Raw genomic sequence first — 22,953 nt, 5'->3', positions numbered from 1 at the left:
GATGCCGTCTTTATCTCCTCAATCGTAGCGTAGCGTCGTCCTTTCATGGGCCTCTTCAGGAACAAGAAAAAGTCACAGGGGGCCAGATCTGGGGAATACGGTGGCTGCGGCATCATTAGTGTGTTTATTTTGGCCAAAAATTCGCGCACAAGCAACGATGTGTGAGCAGGGGCGTTATCATGGTGCAAAAGCCAATTTTTGTTCTTCCACAAATCATTGATAGAAATCGAATGGCATGAGCCAATCGATATGTTTAAGTCCTCAGCAACTTCTCTAACGGTGATTCGACGATTGGCCAATACTATTTTCTTCACTTCATCAATGTTTTCGTCTGTTGTTGACGTGCTCGGGCAAGAGCGTCCAGCACGCTCTTCGTCGTTCATCTTCTCGGCCCTCTGAGAACATTTTGTATCACCGATAAACGTTGCTTCGGTCCAAGATAGCTTCACCATATGCCACAGTCAACATTCGGAATGCGTCCGCGCACTTAATTTTGTTTTTCACACAAAATTTGATACAAATTCTTTGATCCATTTTTTGGAATAGGCAAAAATCGAAGACGAGCCAAAACACGTGCAAGCAAAGCAGCTGTCAAAAATTAACTGAACATTCAAAATAGCCGAACTTGTCGGCATAAGTGAGAGACATGAGTACCAACATAACGCCACAAAAAAATCGAAAATCGAATATACGTAACCCGCGGAAATTCAAAATTCGCGATACTTTTTGAACAGACCTCGTACATATATATATATATATATAATATATATATATATATATATGTGTGTGTGTTATTTTATATATATGCATCAATAATTTACTAAATAAAATGTAAAAGACAGAACAGTGTAATTAAAATAATTATCTTCGTTTGTATTCATATGTAAATAATATGGTATGTTTCTTGTTTAGGAAGAAATTATTTCAACAAAATTGAAATAACTAATATCACATTTATTTTATTATTTTTCCTCTCAAAAGAAAAAACTTTGACCAGGGCACGTTTATTGATATGGGCCTGAGTAGGTCGATAATTCAGATCATTTCTATGGTTCAGCGATGTACTTTTCATGACAGCGCCGCTGTCGGAATATCGCGGAACTAAAATACTGCTCAGTTTCATGGCTTTACGTCAATTTCACTCGTAATATACAAACGAAATTTTCGGATGCACCTTTCTCTTATACTAAAACTCCTACCGCGTTTCTAAAAGCATGGGATTGTTCGTTTAGGTTTTCCGCAATTCGCCAGCTACTTTTCATGAACGTGCAAGATCTGAAACTCTTATATGCAACACATATTGTGATGTGTTGACTACAGAAGCTGATAACAAAACTGTAAGTCTTTAATTTTCTTTCGTTTTTCGTATTCAAATGTAATTGGCGATTTGCGTTGTTGTCGACACTTTAATTGTGGAGAAGGATTTTTCAGTCCATAAACACAGTTATGAGAAAAGTGTTTTTAAAATTTAATGATAAAACAGGACACTCCAGCATCCCCTTAAAGAGTTACCGACAAGATAGAAAAGATCAAACTATACCTCGGAATCTACATATAAATCGTTTTTCGTAGTGATGATGTTCTTCCGAGAGTCTATGGTGTCTCAAAGGTACACAAAATGAAATGTTCGTTTAAAATATTGGTATCGTCTATTGACACTCCACTTTATACATTTACAACGTGTTTACACAAATTAATTGTGTAAATAACATATCACAACTGCGAAGCGACAATATCAATAATAATTACGATCTTGTCAACAAGTTAAAAAGTTTACACATTGATAGTGACTATAGTTTAATTTCGTTAGTGATGTGATTTCGCTTTTCACTAATATTCCACTGAATTTGGCCATTAAGAGCACTGAGAAGAGATGGAATTTTAGGATGTTGCAATGTTCCCAAGGATGAATTTTTATTAGCAGTTCAGTTCGTCTTTGAGTCTACTTTTTTTATGTTTGATGGCCGAATTTATAACTAAAACTTGGATACCTATGAGCTCTCCATTATCGCCGATTATCGCTGATATGGTAATGGCTGACCTTGAAGAAAGTATACTTGATAACATTGGTTTTCCGATCAAGTTTTATTATCATTACGTTGACGATATTGTGGCAGCGATTCCTAATGTACAAATCGATAATTTTTTAAATATGCTTAACTCTGTATATCCAAGATTACAGTTCACAATAAAAGTAGGTGATAACAAAATTAATTTTCTTGACATAACTATTTTAATTCATAACGAAAGATTAGTATTTTACTATTAAAAATCGACCTCTTCAGATAGATATCTAAATTTTTTATCCAGACATCCTCTTTCATAGAAAAAAGTCGTGATCATAGGCATGGTTGACAAAGTGTTCTCCGTTGCTAATCCAAAATTTCATCAAAAAAATTTTGAACTTATCATCAAGATTTTGTTAAACAATGACTATCCTCTTGAATTTATTTTTAATACTATGTCTCAAAAAATAAAATATTTTATAAAAAATAGTAACATGATAAACAAAGATAATAAAAAAAAAGTGACATTAACAATAAAATCATTTGGTTTACGATCCCCTTTGTTAACAACATTTCAGATAAATTCAAAAAGATTGGTATCCAAAATTGCATTTTATATATTAGGTGTTGGAATTAATTCGTAGCGTTTTTAATGAAAGAATGTTATTTATTTCACATGAGCATTAAAAAATACATTAATGAAAGTACTTCCCATCACTTGTAAAACGCTACGAATTAATTCCAACACCTAATAGTATCAATAAATTTCGCAATCTAATCGAAGTGCAGGAAGATCTTTTATCAACCAGTGCACGGAGAAACGTCGTATATAAGATTGCTTGCAAAGATTAGGCTTCTTATGTAGGTCAAACTAGTCATCAACTACATACACGCATTTCAGAAACACCAAAATCACATTAGAAGAAATACATCTTTTCATTTGGTCATTACAGACCACAAATTGCAATTTGACATGAATTTGATTGGAACAAGGTACAAGTTTTGGATATAGAAAGAAATTATAACAAAAGATAAATGTCTGAAATGTTGCATATAAAAACACAAAAAAGGACCTTAAACCTCCACAAACAGATACTGAATTTTTAGACCATGCCTATTCGTCAGTTCTGAATACTATTTGAAATTAATGTTTACAATTATGTTTCTGATCGTTCGAATCAGCGCTTGTATTGACTATATATTGTTATTTGTCTGCGTGTAACCGAAGAATAAATTATTACATTCTATTCTTTTCATTTGAAGAAATGATTTGGATCACTCTTGTTACTTCAGCTAATTGTTAAAATTAATATTATATTCTACTGGTTGACTGTTGTATGTGTACACCCAAAGTGATGCATCAATTCGATGAGTATCAATCTGCTTTCTTCTTGTTGATTCTTTTTTAAAAAAATAATTTCATATATATTTGTGATATTCTTATTCTTATTATAGCTTCACTTTATAAGAATTCTTGTTTCCTTCTAGCCTGTAAATTGGGATGAAGCTAAGGAACCTCATTATGATGGTTGGCATCATGGTTGATGCATCACTTGTGCTAAATTAGAATTATATTGATACCGTTGAGAATGATTGAAGTAAATCGAAACGCGTATAGATTTTACACTAACTTTTATATTGTTATACTTTACATTAAAAATGGATATATAAACATTTCCATTTTTTATACTTACGCAACGACCGCGCTGACTCCTACTTCCCCTTACATTTTAGTCTTTATATTGTTAAATATAATTTTTATATTCCTTAGAGTATTCACGATGAATTATTTGTATCTTGTTCCTTTTCTTCGAAATACTGCACCTGGCTAAATAATTCTTTCCATCCTTTCCTTCTTTTTAAATATACAATTTCATAAATGTTTTTTAAAGATGTTAAAATATATGTAAGGATATCTATTCATAATTTTTGTATATTTGCAAAACTTATAAAAATTAAGCCACATACAAACGATCTATCATGTACAGTAAAAGGAAATTGTATATATGTTAAGAGTTAAACGTATAATTTAAAGATATTTTATTAAAAGTAATACAAAAAATAAATTTATTTAAATAAAAATTTAAAAAATGCAGTATACATATATTATGTAATATGACAGTAACTATTTCATTCATGAAAATAATGCACAATAATTATTAAAAATGGATATATAAACATTTCCATTTTTTATACTTACGCAACGACCGCGCTGACTCCTACTTCCCCTTACATTTTAGTCTTTATATTGTTAAATATAATTTTTATATTCCTTAGAGTATTCACGATGAATTATTTGTATCTTGTTCCTTTTCTTAGACATATATTTTTTAAGCTTTATTCCTCTACTAAAAAATAGAATTTTAACATTTTTTTACATTTATCGCTAAAATTTGCATGTAATATTCTATTAGTGTCATGTAATATTCTATTAGTGTCAAGAAAAAAAAGTAATGAAAAAGTAACTACTCGTTATATTTTGAATAACGATAATGGTAATGAGTTACTTTTGCAAATTAATAACGAGTAACAGGAACGAGTTATTTTTTAGGAAAAAGAACAATAACGAGTTATTTTTATAAACTAATGTTATCAACCCTGGTTTTTGCTTTATAAAGCAAGTCACGCGCATTCAAGAATTAAGTTAATTTTGTATAAAAAATAGATCGGTTTATTTTCCTTACCCTTCATAGCCGGCGTCATGTACCACGTTTTTGCACAAGATCTACTGGTGAATTGTCCCAAGAGTCCCTCTAAAAGATAAAACGGTTTCCCGACCAGGATCAAGACTATGATATAAGGTATTAGAAAGGCACCACCATCATTCTCGTACGCGGTGAACGGAAACCTCCACACGTTTCCTAGTCCGACGGAAGTGGCTATACAGGCCATCAGAAACTCCAGTCTACCTCCCCATTCCGCCTCCTTAGTAAACATTTAATAATAAATTTAAGATTTATTTATTAATTTAAGATTAATTTAAGATTTAATTTTGTATAATTAAAGTTATATTTTTGTTGATTTGACGTGATAATATATATAATACGTACTAAACTTTCAGATTGCTCCTGCCGTTTATCGAGCTGCGTCATTGTCGCGTAATCAAGTGGAGTATTTCCGTGAAAATCCGATTTTGAAGAGTCAAAATCGTCCAGCTGGAAGGCCTCGTTAGTATAGCCATTTTGTCTCTAAAAAAACGATTTGCAAATAAAATTAACAGGAAATTATCAGGATTTTATGTGTTTAATATTATTCTAGAAAGCCTTACATAAATGCCATCTTCTATCCTTTCCATTTTAGTCATTGTGTTGCATAAAAAATGTGAGTCGCGAAAAAGTAAAAATTAATCTTCAAACTTTCCGTCCTTAATATAATGTCAATTGTCGCGTGCGAAAAATTGCTCAGAACTTTTTTTACCAATGAATATCGAAATCAGGACCCTATGGTAATCACTCTCGCAGGCGAGCAATATCTTTATCTTATCCTCATTCACGGATATACTGTGCGTTAGAACTAAATTAAAGTAGTTTTTTTACAATATTTTGATGATCACGATCTTCTTCTTCGCATTTTACAATATTTCATAATATTTTCGTGAGATTTTATAACAAACTAGATGTTCTGTAAGTTGGTAGGTAAAGTATTAACACTTCACACGTAGCAGTCACTTGCGAATTCTAACTTGGCGCACAGATATTTCTCTTTTAGAATATCTCTAATTCAAAATTTTCATTCAACGGAGAAAACCAAACAGAGTCTGCGAAGATACTATTGAATGACTGAAAATTTCTTTGCCCCGCTGAAGATAACGTCTCATACGGAAGTGTTCGGAATAATTTCACCGTCGCGTTTGCAAATACCTGACTGACGAAAGACATAGATACTGGTGCACTCCTTGTTCGCAATGCTCGAGGACATGACTCTGCTCGCGATCTCGAGATCTATGCCACTCGTTAGCCGCTGATTGATCAACAAATCCAGTGTAAAGTCGGATAAATCTGTCCTTCGATTAGATTATCAGTTTTCCAAGTTGCACATACGATACTGCACATGTATCACGTGTTCCACCTTTTATTTTTTCTACCTGATGTAACGATCGCGGTAAACTAGCATTTTTTTAAGTTCATAGATATATCTACAATAAGGATCTTCCGTGGAAGCACAAATCGTGGAAGCATATTTTTTTCAACAAAATTGACATTAAGATATGTCAAATCAATCCATATTTTATTCATTCATCTTAAAATTTATGTTTTAAAATCCTTAAATTGTGTAATTTTGATACTAAGAAATGTTGAATATCAATTGAGAAGCTGGATTCTATAAGGAGATATGCGTAGATTTCGCGAGAAAAAAGTATTGTTTGCAGGTTAATTTTGAACATCACTTTAACTTCGATTTTGATGATTGATTCTTGTAGAGACTTTCATAGTGCATCTTTTTTGTGTTTAAACAAAATTTGTAACATTTTTATTTTCAAGTTATAAACAAAAAAAATAATTTTTTAAAATAATTTTATAAAATGAAAAAATTCCATTATATTTTTGTGTTTAATTCGCCATATCTTAGCCAAATATGAATATTTTTCTTTGAAATTTTAAAATAGTACTAACATGAAATAATTTTCTTACGAATATGCTAAAATTTTAAGGATAAGTTGAAATGCTCTTTATGTTAGTGTGTAATTAGAAACATATTGACCATCTAATTTTTAAGATAATTCCAATTAAAATGTGCAATTTTAACATATAATGCATATACATAACTCAAGTTAACGTTAGATTTTTAATTATAGATACATCCATATCATTCTAAAGATTGTTACAAAAACGAGCACATGATGGAGGAACATAAAACGGATATTATAAAAAAAGATTATAATTTTACCGTTTAGTTAGGAAAATAGATTTGTGAAAAGAATACAATGTTTCGATTTTCTTTGGCGAGTGAAAGGAGTAGTGAAGAGTAGAGGGGATAGCCAGCGAGTATCTGGCAGCACTGGGGTTAGTTGCGTCTATCTGTATTCATTTTATTTCCGCATGTACGTGTGGCCTTAGATTGGACAGACACAAGCGAAAGTTTTTTTTTTTCTGGCGGGAATGAGATATTGCAAACGCTGCGGTGAGACCTTTTGGACGGTATCGTCGCGCTAATTACCTTATAATAGAATAAATTTTAACATGTTTCTTGAAATATAGGACATATATAAAAAGTTTTCGGAATATTTCACAGCCGAATGCTGAAAACATTTTTCTTGAATTCATAGTTTTATTCATTCGATTACAAAATTTTCGTAAAATTTTTGAATTATCAACTTTTATCTATACTACAATTTTGTTTATTAGTTAAGGAAGTTTTTTTGAATAAACTACCGCAAATTTGAAGTCTCCGATTTTGCTATCGATTAGTACACTACTGTATTTCGATGCATTGATTACAAATATAATCATGAAAATTACCAATGTTATTACAATGTCATTTTCAATATCAAATTTGGAAAAACTGACTTTTTACATTTGACAACATTTTTTCACATTTGACATTGAAAATGATCTTATCACTAATTTTCATAGTCGTATACAGTGAATGCAAGAAGTATTCGTACAAGGAAATTTTTTATAAAAAAAGTTTTAGTTTTGTAGAAAATAAACATAATAAATTTAATAGATTTAAAAATAAAGATATCAAAGTTTCATTCTATAGTATGAATAAATTAAAAAAATTTATCAGAGTTCACAAAAACTCTCTTCCGCAAAAAATAATGTAATATATAAAATTAGTTGTAAAGAATGATGTTTCCTATTCCGGACAGATGAGCAAACAATTAAAAGTAGGATATAGCTGAACATAGAAACCACATAAACATCTCTACTCATTGTATAACCGACCATAGAATGCAGTATAATCACGAATTTGATTGGGACAACGTTAAAATATTAGATAAAGAATCTTTTCTAGAAAACGCTTAACTTCTGAAATGCTTAATATTAAAAAACAAATAAATGGTTTCAATTTAGAAATAGACACAGAGGGTCTTCATAAAGCATACATACAGATAATCAACAGTATTTGACTTTCCAGTATCATTCGTTTATTCAGTCAGTGGCCTAGTTTCCACCGAGGGTTTAAACCGGATCAGAATGTAAGAACCAACCAACTATAATCGAGTATTCCTCTGTTACAGTCGAACGACGGGAATGCTTGACTGTAGTTGGTTGGTTTTTTTTATTCAATTTAAACCCTCGGTGGAAACTAGGCCAGTGTTTGTCCCTTGTCGTGTTCATTTAATTTATTATAATTTATTTCATCTTCTGACTACGGACATTTTATTATACAATTTTATCATTTTGACACAATTTTCATTAAGGTATATGAGCAATAGTCAGATTACAGTTGCTAAAATATAATATTTCAAATAACATAAAATAAAGTAAAACATACATTTCGACCAGAGAAGATTTGGTCATTATCAATGTTATTAAATATAATTAAATATAAAATTACATCCTAACGATTATATACGCAAGTTATATTAAACAACTATAATTAATTTAGTTATAAAAAATAAAATGATAGTTCGTAATTTGAAGAACGAAACAAATAATTAATATAGTTTCAATAATACAATATTCCAATAATAGTTTCAAGAATAAATGGAAAGCTCAAATTGGTTATTATCTAACGATTTTATATCAACGTTATACTTTAAAGTGCTTCCTAACAAATGACTGATAAACGAAGAGATATAAAACAAGGAGACGTTTCCATTTATTCTGTAACTTCCATCAGATTGCAATTGGATTTCTAATTCACAAAGATAGAAAGTAATTTTTATTAACTCATTGTTTTATTTAACATGATGTAATTCTTTTTTTGATATAATAATTTCATTGTATTTATATAAGTTTTATAAAAATTTTTTACACCTTTATCGTTTATAATATACTTCTAGATTTCACATTAATGTAAATTGTGTAAAAGATTCTTATGAAGATACTATGAATGGGATGACTATTGCAATCGGCTAGTCTTTTTGGAGTTCCAATTATATTGTACTACCTCTCTTTCAATAATATATTGTATATCAATGGACATTTATGATAATAAAGAGAATATGCAGGTCTTATACTTCAAATTGTGTATCATTTTATTTTTTGTAATTAAATTAATTAGATGTAATTATAGTCGTTTAGTATAATTTGCGTATGTAACCGTTAGGATGTAGTCTTATATTTATTTATATTTGATAACATTGATAATGATCGAATCTTCTGGTAGAAACGTTTTACTTTATTTTATGTTATTTTAAATATTATATTTTAACAATTGTAATTTGGCTATTGCTCATATACTCTTGTGTCACATCTATATTGTTTTGTTACAAGCAAGCATTATAAATTTAGTTTTATTAATTTTCATTAATTTATATTATTTATTACATTGAATTTTATATGATTATTATACTGACTGACTTTAAGTCTTTTTATTGTACACGTCTGTTATATTCGACCGACTGATAACTATCCACGATCGGTAAGTTTTTACTAGAGTAAGAATTGACTCTGCTAATTATTTGAAAGAGAAAAATTATCTTGAATTTCCATTGTCACCTTAATCAGATTCTCCACACGATCTTCCAACCGTCATGTGAGCAATTTTAATTATTCTGGAAACAGCTTACCAAAAAGCGTTCTACTTTTAAAAGATAAAGTCACATCTATAATTAAATTTATTGAATTTCTGAAGAAGGCTCAAACAAGCAGCCGAAATATGTCAAAATTTTGAATTTAAGACAATAGATTTGAATAAATTCATGTAATTATCATTAGGACATATAAAATAATTTTACGCAACAAGTTTCTGCGATTGATTTTTTAATACTCTATAAATTTATATTATAATTGTTTAAAGAAAAATCGAGTATTATTGAATTTTAAAATTTAAATACCCTAAAAGTTAGGATTAACAATTTTCCGAATATCTCCGAATATCCCGCAGGAAGATAGAAGTAGATCTGAGATAAAATATTCGATCAAAGTGGATCTTTCGGATCCAAATCTATTTCAAACTGTTTAGATATCGGAATCATTAAAGTTTAATGATTAAATCATTTATTATTTGGATCTCCCAACATCTTTTTCTATACATACAGGGTATGTATATACCTATGTAGAGAGTAAAAGAATGAGGACGCAAAAGAAAGAGACAGAGAGAGAGAGAGAGAGAGAGAGGATGAGAGTGTAAAAAAATTTTATTTGATTTTGTATAGAAACAAGCTAGAAATATACAGACTATGTGTTTACACTTTTTTAATTAATTAAATTATATCATGTTTTTATTAGTATTAATAAAGTCCAATAGTTAGTTTCTGAGAAATAAGGGAGTGCCACTTTAGAAGACCTGTATATATCAGTATTGGCGACTTTCCTCTAGTGAAATCTGTAATTTAATCAAAAACCGCGCGCGCGGATATAGTGGATTCGAAATATTGTATCTGGACGGATTCGGATATCCGAATCCGAATCCGCAGAGTATTGTATATATGTATTTCAATATTCGGGTATAGAATTCGAATAATATCATTATCCGAATATCCAAGTACCCGGATATACAGGCGCAATCGTCAACCCTAATTTTGAAATAGAACACATATGTTAATTAAATTTACATACTGAAAAAGATATCAAAAAAATCATTTTTAATAAATAAAATCAATAAAATAAAATATGTGTGTATCAACAATATAGTATCTCAAGAATGATGTGAAAATCTATTGGCGTTAAATTTAAACACACACGCACACAAGCTCGCACGCACGCACGCATGCACGCACGCACATATTTTATTTTATTGATTTATTTATTAAAAATGATTTATTTGATATTGTTTTCAGTACGCAAACTTAATTAACATATGTGTTCTATTTTGAAGTGTTATTTTTGAGTTTCTAATATCACAATAATAATTATAATTATAATTATTATATAATAATAAAAATTTATAAACAGTGAATGTGAGGCAATATGTTTTGTAGGCAAAGTCTTATCTAGCTCTATAGTATCCTGTGTGTTACGGCTATCCCTGAGATCAAGCGTCTCCGCGCACTATCTAAATTCTAAATGCTATGAAACAAAAGGAATGAGGATGATGATAGGTAAAATTGGTCAAAACGTGTAACTCGGCTGCAGGCCTGCGCTAAGATATTGCTAAGATTTGCCAAATGATCGTAATTTTTCTAAAGCCTCCATTTCTTTTGCACATCATTAACATCACGTTATCCGGAAAATTATCGTTCAAATCAGAGATGAGAGTTACTTATAATACTACATTACCATTATCGTTATTTTTTAATAATTACAATTTAGTAATAATTACGTTATGATTTTTAATTATGGCACCGATAATAGATTAGAAATCAGTTTTTCGAAAGGTAATCATTAAAATTAATCATTATTTATTGATTCGCAGAAATAAAAAAATAACTCGTTATCTTAATTATTACCATAATTGTTATCTTATTATTAAGAACCGTATATATTGTATTTTTCACTGAAAATGACTTTGTTTTCAAGGTTAGAACGTTTGAATTTCATATATATGTATAATTTATTTACAATGTAAATAATAATTGATTAATGATATCTAGCTTGGCTCTAATAGTAGTCCATTTTGTTTGTTATATTTGATTTATACATACATTTGTGTGTGAATCTGTTATGTTATATTATTATTAATTTTGAAGGGTAAGTTGATGACTTAATTGACTCGCTGATGAAGTTAGCAGGAATTTGTTGATGAAACATGCTTCATACTTTTCCATTACATTTTTGTTAAATTATTATTAATTGACACTTATAAATTATTATAAATAACTATAGATATTTATGTATTTGATTGTAAGAAAATCAAAATCCACACGGCACACTTTCCCAGATAGCACACGACATTAATAAAATGTATATGAACAAATATTCACAAAGAATATTTGTACATAAGAATATTTGTACATTCTTAAAATCATTATTTTAAGCACGACCGTATATGTGAATACATCAAATACGATAAAAAAAGCCAAGATCGATCAAATTTTGGATGTTACAAGTAATACACTATCATATATGCATTTATTCCAGATATAATTCCCCGATAAACCGATAACATTCGGTTTCAACACAATCATTTCGAAACGCTAATAATCCCCCCCTAAATTAAATTAGAAAGAAAGAAAGTATGAAATTTATTGCGAAAAACATTACCTCAGCCAGGATTCGAACCTGGGACCTCTCAACTTTCCGGGAAGAGTGTCTTAGCCAGCTCGACCACTGAGGCGATTCTTAAAATGTTTTATGAACGTCTTTAGAAGTGCTGTATGGATTATCTTAGAGATGTCCAACGGACGTCATTTTGAGATATTGCGATAATCTTGTGATATCCGTAGATGGTCTTGAGTATCCAACGATAGCGATGAGATTAAGTCTTACAAATAGATTCGAATCTGTTGAAGCAGTTTCGAATTCTCTATGATCACTTCGAAAAATAATAGCAATATTTCCGAGTAAATTTGAACCTAAACGAAATAGGTTCGAACCTTTTATGATTACCTCGAAAAATAAAAGCAGTACTTCCAAGTGGACTCGAACCTACATCAAATATGCCGAAACTTAAATATAATAAACTGAAAATTATAATCACGCAAAAAAAAGAACATTTTGTGAAATGCCTTCTCTCTCACCTTTGGGATTAATACATATTCGAACTTACAATTATGTATCTACTATGAATCGACATTTATCGATTCGCATAAAGAGATTAGAACTATAATCGACTTATCAAATAACTGTTTCAATAACTGTTTCAATATAAAAACCTCAAGAAAGAGCGTTAGTAAAGACATTATAATCGGATACTATAAGAATGTCCGGCATTTTCTTCAAGTAGTGAATACAACATTCAAATGTACATATATTTGTAACACGTACATAATAACACGTTCAAGATCGAGAAGAATGAAGGAGTATCTATACTATAATTAAATGCTAAAATGTATCTTGTACCGTTCGAAATGCTCGAAAGTAAAAATGCATATATATCATATGAAATTTTATTCAAAACGAAATTTTTGTTAAAAATATTCATAAAATATTTAAAATTAATAATAAAAGTTATACTTTATTTCATTTTCCAAATATATATTTATATTTTATAATACTGTTTGTAAAATAAAATATTTTAACTTTTTTTTTGTTTTTATTCAAAGTTTCTCTTTCTGAAGTCAGGGAATTTTTTTCAAAAAATGACTGGGAAAATCAAGAAAAATAAGGAATATTTTCTTTTGTATTCGCTAACAACCCTGTTAGAGTTCGAGTACTTGTAAAAAATTCGATTCTATACGATAAAAAGTACTTTGTCAGTATATGTCTTAAACAACATCCGAGGAATTTCAAAGAAACTCAATGAGATATCACAAGTATATATGCATGTGTATATATGTGATTGTTATTTAAAATAAAAGGGAAATGTTTTAGGTTATCATATTATGGAAGCGAAAAATATGTTATTGTCTCATTATTATATAATGAAATAAAAGATTAATTTGAAAAGTATATGTCACATCTTTGTAATTTATATATTCTTAGACTACGTTCACAAACGTTACCCGAATGCCTCTGTTTGTTTTATCCTTGTTGTTCATTTAACGTTAAACAAGAATAAAATGATACACAAGTTGCATATCTGAGTGACACGTCATCGTACACGGACGTGTGTTCTAATAATGTGTAATCTTTATATTTGATTTTAACAATTCTACTTTTTAAGTTTCAATATGTTCAACAAAGTTTCAGTGTAATGCTTCCGTGATGATTAACAACGCTGCATCTTTGTCAATTTGCGAGTGACTTAAACATTATGATCATGTGAGCTAATTATACTTGTATCATTCTTACTGAGGACTCCAAAGAGAGTCGAAACGTTCAAAATAAAGAAGACATCAATCTAATATCTGAGTATTGATTGTCCAGTAAATAATTGCGCTGTTTATCGTTGCTGACATTCATTAGCCTATTATATTTATCTTTTTGTATTGTTTATGATACACAAATGCACCTGAATAATATTTTCAAATGCAGCCTTAGTATAATATTTAATATAATAATCTTTATAAGCTTCGTATAAGATATATCTTAATTGATACGCAGTATGTCGTACCGTTTATATCCAAAGTAACTAGGGAATTCTTTACTTCTAATCTTTTAATTCTGACACTTTCCAACTGCAAACCTTTGTTGTATTTTAGACATCCTTAGGACATTTCTTAGAAAACTGTTGTGTGATAAAAGAATTTAAATATGGTAGAATATTTTAAGATAATTATAGGATATTTTATGATTTCTTACGATATTTTACAATATTTTCTTTGAATATCTCGGATGATATATTCACGGGATCGCTTTGTCAATATGGGACAATTTGGGATATCCTCAGGATAAAGTGTATTATGTAGGAATAATTAGTCTTTGTTATGTGACTGTCGATTGTATAATATCTGTATTAACTTATATAAAAAATATTCATATTCTTTGCATCTGTTTTATATACTTGAAGGCGCACCTATGCATAATAACGATGTAGCAAAGTATTCATTTGCAAGATGTAAACAGATTAAAGATATAGAATTATATATAGATAGAACTAGATAGAACTAATAAACTAATTTCATCCAACATTAAATCAGAAACATAAACGCGCGCAAATATCTTTATTATATTTCTTTTAGTTATTTAAAGATTTTACATTGACTCGTTATACGGACTGTCATGTTATTGTAATTTAAATGAATATTTAATTTTAAATGTATTTATCATAACATTGAAAATGACCTAATTAAAATTGAAACGTTTATTTTAATGAATTTATGTTTTTGTAGTTAATTCAGCATTAAGATCTAGCTTGGTTTGTAGCCCTTGTTTTATTTTTAATTTTACATTGAGTTTTGTGTTAATATTCCATGTATAATATTTTGTGTGTAATCGTGTCAAACTTGTAGTGAATTCAATTGAACGCATTAGTGCGCATTAGCTCATGTTAAAATCGTGTTGTATACTGATTAATCTGAATGTAAAAGTAAAATGCAAGTATTCCGAATTATATAATACATATTTTACTTAACCAAACAATGAAATGTTAAGAATTTTGCGATTTAATTCATTTCTATATTTATTTAGTAAATATACATCTTTACATCAATTTGTGTAACAACGGCTCTAATATGCATTGAATGCGTCTAATTAAATTGATCACTATTAGAAAAATTAGTTATTAGATTAAAGATACGATTCATAAAACTGTTCGCATACACACGAAAATGACTGTCAATTCGATGTCGCGATGCCTTTGTCAGACTTTTCAATTAAAAAATTAAACGATCTTCTTTCTTGACAAAAATGACACAATACGACGCGGCACGACAAAATCGTATATTTCAGAAAATTACTCTTAAATCGGTCCGAAGACGATCAGTGAATGATAATCGATTATGGACAATTTGGTCGATGTGTATTATCTGGTCCAATTGATTGTTTGGCAGATTTTAATATTTTTGCGAGTACGTATTTTACACCTAACCCGTTTGTAAAAGAAACTGACAGTAATATTTCTCTCTATCATTATATTTTTATGTTAGCTGTTATAGTTATGATGTACTTGTTATCGCTTCGACAACAATTGAGTTATGCGAACTCCTTATTTCTCGTTACATTATGTGTAACATATCCGGCTTGCGATTACAATTTTATAAGTTATAGGACTTCGTCTTCCGCGAATTTACATGGTTCGCTCCTGCGGAGGAAGATCTCAATATTACGAGTTCAAAAATACGCGCCGTCGCGCCGCAGCATCCCGCCACTGATCTTTTCATATTCCTCGTCATTTGTGGACTTCTTTTCACTTTCATGATATTGTCCACGAATTCTCCCAAGAGCGAAGAATCGCGCTACAACATAAATAACATTGAGACGTAAGTTCATATATTGCTTAATAAGGGAACACTGAAAAATTTTTTTATATTTGTAACTATATAATTACATTTTATTATTGTATAATTATAATTATTACTACTATAATGTTATTAATAATAACTATATACATATATAGCTTTATTAACAAATGGATATAATTGGCCACTTAAAAATGACTATAAATATAGTTGTTTCCTATTCTTGTTTCCATAAAAATAATTGCAATTACTATAAATTATAGTTAAATATTTTTTCGGACAATCATTTAATTGTCTAAAAAATGATTATAATAGTAATTTCGGTTACTGTTATGGTACTTTCAACCATTTTTATAATAATTGTAATCGTAATCATTTTTGATCATAATCATTTTTGTCACTGTAAATGTAATTATTATCACTAATAGTATAACAGTAATAAATGTAGATTATAATTATAGTAACATATAAGTATATGGTTACAAAACTAACAATATTTCTCTTACAAGAAAAGCTCGACAGTCTATAATCACCTATCAACTTTTTGGGTGTGTAGTATGCACTAAAATTTGTGCTAAGTAAATCACAGAATTCACTCATTCTCGAGAAAATATTTTTTAGCATCATTAATACTCTACAGAAAACGAGAATTTAAAAAACTTATTATATTTCTTAGTGAATATTTGATATAAGAATTTGCAATAATTGTTTTAGCAATTAACAATAATTAACTTTTAAATCGACATTTATATCATAGAAGCAGTTAAAACACAATAATTTGTTGCAAGCACATATAATGATTGTCATTTTATTTACTTTTTTTTTAGTCTTTACATTTTGTTTCATTAACAGAATTTGAAAAACAAACTATATTAATGTTTTTACAAAAGATTTTTTCCTCTATTATTTAAGATGCAAACCATGCATATTTTAACATATCATAAAAAACTGGTGCGCTCAACTGATTATGAATTAAGGAATGTATTTTAATAGCATCCTCACAATTGATGATTTCTGTTGCCTTTAAGGAGGTACATACAATGTACCTTTGTGTAATTTTGTAATTTTTCAATGAAATTCATTATAAAAATATATAAATCATATAGCTGATATAATAGATTCATAACAGATTCATGAGAGTGATCTGTTAAAAATTTCAAATATACGACAAAATTTTTATAAATGATGGGGATATCCATTTTGTTAAATAAATTATTTCACTAAAATGTACTTCTTTATATCGCAAACGCGGGATATTTTATAAACAGATTAAAAATTTCATTAAAACATTATAAAAAGCGCATCAGTCTTTTGTGACATGTTAAAATTTGCATAATTTGCATTTGAAATAATAAAGAACAGAAGTATTTTAATAAAGTTAACAAAGTTCGTTTTTTCTAGATTCTATTAATAAAACAAGATGTAAAGCCTATGCAAATGGAATAACAATAATTATATAGGGGAGACCGGAAATAGTTGATACAGTTTTTTTTAGAAATTTTTTGCACATAACTAGTAAATAAAATATAAACCGTAAGGTCATTTTGCAATAGTCACATGCTTACACTACATAAAAATTATTTTTATAATTTAATTATATAATCAACTTTCTAGTATTAATAAAAGATATAAGATCGTGCACCTTGTAACGACTAACCCCATATGTGGGGTCGGGTTACAGTTACTGGGGTCATTACATATCCAGATTTTTAAATATTACACATTTAATTAAATGAAATAAAAAAAATACATATATACATATATATACTTCATTGATAATTTTAAAACGATATATACAGAGTGTCCCAAATTTAAATGTCTAAACTTCGGGAACGTGTAGAGTTATAATTTATTCATCGCCAATCAACTCAAGAGAATAATTGAGAAATCAAATCGAGGCTGCAGTACACCAAATATCGTCAGATCAGTGTTTAGCTGCAACACGAGCTGTCCGTACTAGATGCAACGTTTGCATTGCTGTAGGAGGCCAACATTTTGAACAATATCTACATTAAATAAGTGAATAAATACAATATGAATAAGTAATAAGAAAGTACAGAAATGAAAATTACGTTTTGTCTTTTTTGCGATTTTTTTTTTAAAACGAAGCAAAAATCGAGCATCTTTACAGGACTTTTTTTCTTAGTTTATCGATCTTCTACACGTTCCCGAAGTTTAGATATTTAAATTCGGGATATCCTGTACATACACACACGCACACATGCACGCACATATATAGGTATGTAACATTAATAACGTTTATGATATACCTAATATGATAACTTATTGAATGGATTCATGCACATAAAATCTTCAATACTTGATCACATATTCATAGCTTAAGGATCTTTATATTTATTTAATTTTTTATTTGAATTTTTGCAAATTCAATTTTCTGAAAATGACCTTAATAATAGGTCATAAATATAAATATCTTAACTTAACTTTGGATAAATTTTAACTTTGGACTCTGCTTTTTCTTGTCATCTAACAAAATAGTTAAATTCACTTGACAATAAGATGATGTTAAAGATTTATCAATTTTATATAATTTTATTTGTAATGTCAAATTTATTGTGTTCAGCCTGTGATATGACTTTATGATTTTGATATATTATATCTTCCTTTCCAATGTTTAATTATTATTATGATTTAATTATTATTATGAATCTTATTATGATTTCTTTTTCTTACTTTTCGTATATGGACTGAAAAAGACTTAGTACAATCGAAATGTTTTCGATTAATTTATAGATAAAAACTAGTTTAATTCTTAATGTATGTTGTAATAAATTAGTTTATTTTTAAAGATCCCATAAACTTGCTTATGTGTTTTAATCTTTCCAATTATTAATTTTTACTTAGCAATCTTGAGCTAGAAAATTTACATATTTCAATTATATATGTATTTATATAATTATATATGTATTTTATATATGCATATAATGTTTAAAAGTTATAAAATACCGCTAAAAGTTATAAAAGTTATTAAAATACTGCTAGCGTTATTTAAGGTATCCGACTGATGATTAAAATCTTTTAAATGACATTATATGTCAAAATTATGACCCTGAAATTAAGGCCATTAGAGGTTTATCTTCTCATTTTCACTTTTACACTAAAAAGTCTGTCAAAAATACCAAGGTTGAGAATATAACTTCGTAAAAACAACGTCGTACCGTTATCATTGTTTTTTTATAAAAAAATAACTTGTTATCCCATTACTCATTACTGATTTTAAAATGCGTTGCTGTCATGATCTTTTTACAATAAATCACTACCTCAGCTTTAAAGCTTAAGAAATTGATTAAGAATAATCGATTAGTATTCGCACATTTGACTGTGATTGGTCAATTTCTTACGGCTTAAAACTTATATATAGGGTTATAATAGCATATAGGTATAAATAGAAAGCCTTAGAAAGAAATGATTTGTTACTCTTTTTGTTACTTTTGTTGTAATGCCAAAGGATTTGCGAATTATCACCGTATCATGAATCATTCCTAATACGTACCAACATTTCGTCAATCTTGCCATCCAGTTCATCAAGACGAAGAACGCTGATATTGAGCTGCTCTTTGAAGCTTATTCCTTTTATATAAATGCTTTTGAGAAAAATTTTTACAAAAGAGTTTTGAAGAAAAGGGAGAAGGAGAAGTCTTTTGTTTTTTGTTACATTAGGGTAACTCCGAGAAATTCGTTGTGAAGTCAAAAAAAATAGAAGGAGTGGAGGGAATTTTCTTGCAACTATTCTGTTACATGTCTTTATCTTATATTAATATTATGATTTTAGTTTCTTACTGTTAATATTAATGAAATTATTGTGAGTTAATGAATCTGTCATTGTAATAAGTAACGCCATCATAAATTAAAGTCTACATAAAATGATTACTGTAGGGCGTGTAATAGACTTAGCGGTTATTTCGTGATACATACGTGTAGTGGAATAGTAAGACATGTTGTATAGTAAAATACAAGTGCTTTGCTTTCGTATTCTTTGTTTAGTTTGTTGTCTTGTATAACCTGTAACAGGAATATGCGGCATTTTTAGCGAGCGGGATTTATATTTAAAGCATACAAAGTGCGCAGATTGAATTCAGTGCACTAAATGCAATAAACGCATTATATGAAATATATATATCTCATATCATACACTTGTAATATATGTAATGTATGTAAGGAAGATTGTAATTATTATTTATTATTTTATATATATATATATTTACCACTTCTATTTCTTAATAAAACTTTATAAATACACTTTATAAGTTACTATGTCTTATTTATATGCATTATTTATAAATTTTTCACGAGCCGTACATACTCCCCTTCTCCCTATGAGTAGCCATATATTCCATCCCTATAGGGTATACGGCAAAAATGCAAGGGTTTCAAAAAGTTTATTTTTTTATGAAAAATAAATATTTCGGATTTCTAATTTTTTTTTATAGTAGACAGTACAAAGTTTTTACTAATATATTTAGTTCATTTACTTTAAACATAATAAATAATACTTAATAAATTAAGTTTTTGATAGGTGCGGCATATATATCGAAGTTACCTCATAGTTTATATGCCTCTTTAAGTTCTGAATAGTTTTAAACTCCTAAAGTCTTGCTTCTTGAAAAATATAATGCCGTTATGGCTATAGTAGTAGTTGTTTTATCAAAACAGTATTTGGCATCCCGTCTAAATATAGTGTTCTGCCAATGCTGATTGATATATTTTAGTCTGTCATTGCGATGATATTTTTTCATGAATACTGTACTTCATGATTGACTGTTCTCCTAGTTTCACCGATGTATATTTTTCCCGCAAGATATTAGATAAAGATATCTTATACATGTCTGTAAAACTGGATAAAGGCCTTCGATCTTTTGAATTCCTTAAGATTTGCCCGATCTTTCTTGGGGACTTGAAAATAATTTGTATATTGTGTTTCTTCAAAATTCTGCCGATTTGTTATTCCTTTTATACATGAAAGAATAAAAAGGCTTTTTTTTATATGACTCCATAGTTGTATATCCGCGCGAATACTTTGATGTGTTTACTGATTGTCTTTATACAGCACATATTATCTTGACGATTGTCTCAAATTGTCTTAGATTAACAAAGGCGATCTCATGAATATCTCAGTGTGTAACATCCGGAATATTCTAAAAGGACATCGTAAATTATAATATGAGGGCAAGTCAATAAGTTTTTAGAAATCATAGTAAAACACATTTTTTTTGATCGATTCATTTTTATTTCTCAACATAGTCTCTTTTTAATTCGATACATTTGATCCAACGATTCTTCAACTTTTTCAAGCCGTCCGACTAATATGATTTGTTCAACTCTTCAAAATAAGTCTCTGTTTCGGCGGTGAATCTCTTTCCTTCGAACCATTTCTTCAGGTTTGGAAGCAGGAAATAGTCGCAGGAGGCTAAATCTAGCGAATATGCTGGATGGGGAAGCAATTCGTAGCGGAATTCGTTAAATTTGGCCATCGGTGCCGGCCACGTGAACCCATGCATTGTCTTGATAGAAGAGCACTTTTTTCTTCGCCAAATGGGGACGTTTTTTCTTTAAAATGTTGTTGAAACGATCCAGTAAGACTGCATAGTAATCGCCATTGATCGTTTGCATCGACGGAAGGTAATCCATATGAATTATACCGCGTGCCCCAAAAAACTATGACCTTCACCTTTCCGGTCGACTTCACGGTCTTCGCCTTCTTCTGGTTCACTCGGTGAAATCCATTGTTTTGACTGTTCCATTGTCTCGGGTGTGAAGTAATGGATCCATTCCGTCCACAGTAATGAATCGATGCAAAAATTCATCTGGATTACGTGACATGAAACATCTCCAAACATTGTTTTGAAATTGTCACACGGTCGCACTTATGGTCCACAGTGAACAAACGCGGCACCCATCTTGCCAATAGCTTTTTCATACCCAATTGTTCGTATAAAATTGAAATCACTGCCATGTGATATGTAGCCTCAACAAACTCGCACTTTCACTCGTCGATAAGTCAAAACAATATCGTGGACTTTATCGGTGATTTCTAGCGTAGCAGCCTCAATTGGACGTTCCGAACGAGGTGCATCACATGTGGATGTACGACCACGTTTAAATTCTTTCTACCAATTGTATACAGTCGCAAACGCTGGAGCAGATGTGCTATGAACATTATTCAACTCGGTTTTGATTTCTTTCGGCGTTAAATCTTTCATATGTAGATGTTTGATCACTGCACGAAACTCGTTTTTTTCCATTTTGCAAAAAAACACAAAGGCTGTTCGCTTTAATCGTCTACAGAAATAAAACCACGCAATGAATTCCGCTCAAAATTTGATAGTAATCAGCTGAAAGATGCTACTTGTCAAAAAGTAATGTGACATGACACTGCGAGTGCCCTCTGACAGATTTTCTAAGAACTTGTTGACTTGTCCTCGTATATGTTTACGCGAGAATCAGCCGCGCCTGCAGAATACTCGTGCGTGTGATATTGTTTGTTTGCGATTCGTGACGTCTTTGTACATATAGCTATATGTTACAATTATACATCCACTAACATTTAGTATTCATAGATCATCCATAGCAGTTCGTGTATAATCGCACAAGTCAAGCATGCCATGCGGAGGTACAGATTCGAATGGGTGACCGCTTAGGAAAATAAGGAAATTAATTTTCAAATGGTGGAAAACGTTTTTTTTTATTATTTTTCAATAATTTCGTCTTATGTTTTTCGAAATATGATGTTAATCAATAATAAAAAACTTAACAAAAAGAAGAGCATAAAACCACCAACACAAGATATTCTTTGTGATATTTAGTATATAATTACATTAATAAATAATTTAGATTTTTGTTTCGGCCATAATCTGGCCAATCTTAGTAAATTTACAAATATCCATAAAACAGAATTTGCATAAATCTGACATTAAATTCAGCGGTCAAAAATAT

At 29.6% G+C, this 22,953-nt stretch overlaps 1 protein-coding gene and 1 non-coding gene across 5 annotated transcripts in view; both read right to left on the bottom strand.

Moving 5' to 3' along the window:
• Positions 1-1,008: 1,008 nt before the first annotated feature.
• LOC105148821 (sodium-dependent nutrient amino acid transporter 1-like) overlaps positions 1,009-22,953 on the bottom strand; it is an 81,992-nt gene continuing 60,047 nt past the window's right edge. The window contains exons 1-5 of one of the 4 annotated variants that reach the window (XR_015545558.1): positions 5,275-6,073; positions 5,057-5,194; positions 4,691-4,931; positions 3,701-4,354; positions 1,009-3,564 (exon numbers count right to left, since the gene is read on the bottom strand). Coding sequence is in view for 3 of the 4 variants with exons in the window: in XM_011060763.2 (XP_011059065.2) it covers positions 4,629-4,931; positions 5,057-5,194; positions 5,275-5,310 (477 nt within the window). In the remaining variant the exon portion in view is untranslated. The other 3 variants (XM_011060765.2, XM_011060763.2, XM_087407536.1) reach the window with 3 other exon arrangements.
• Positions 12,260-12,335, bottom strand: TRNAP-CGG (transfer RNA proline (anticodon CGG)). Its single transcript has one exon. It is a non-coding gene; the product is annotated as a tRNA-Pro (tRNA).

This window comes from Acromyrmex echinatior, chromosome 7 (assembly GCF_024713525.1).
Source record: "Acromyrmex echinatior isolate Ae372 chromosome 7, ASM2471352v2, whole genome shotgun sequence".
NCBI classification, from domain to species: domain Eukaryota; kingdom Metazoa; phylum Arthropoda; class Insecta; order Hymenoptera; family Formicidae; genus Acromyrmex; species Acromyrmex echinatior.
This window is presented reverse-complemented; position numbering and strand designations above follow the sequence as displayed.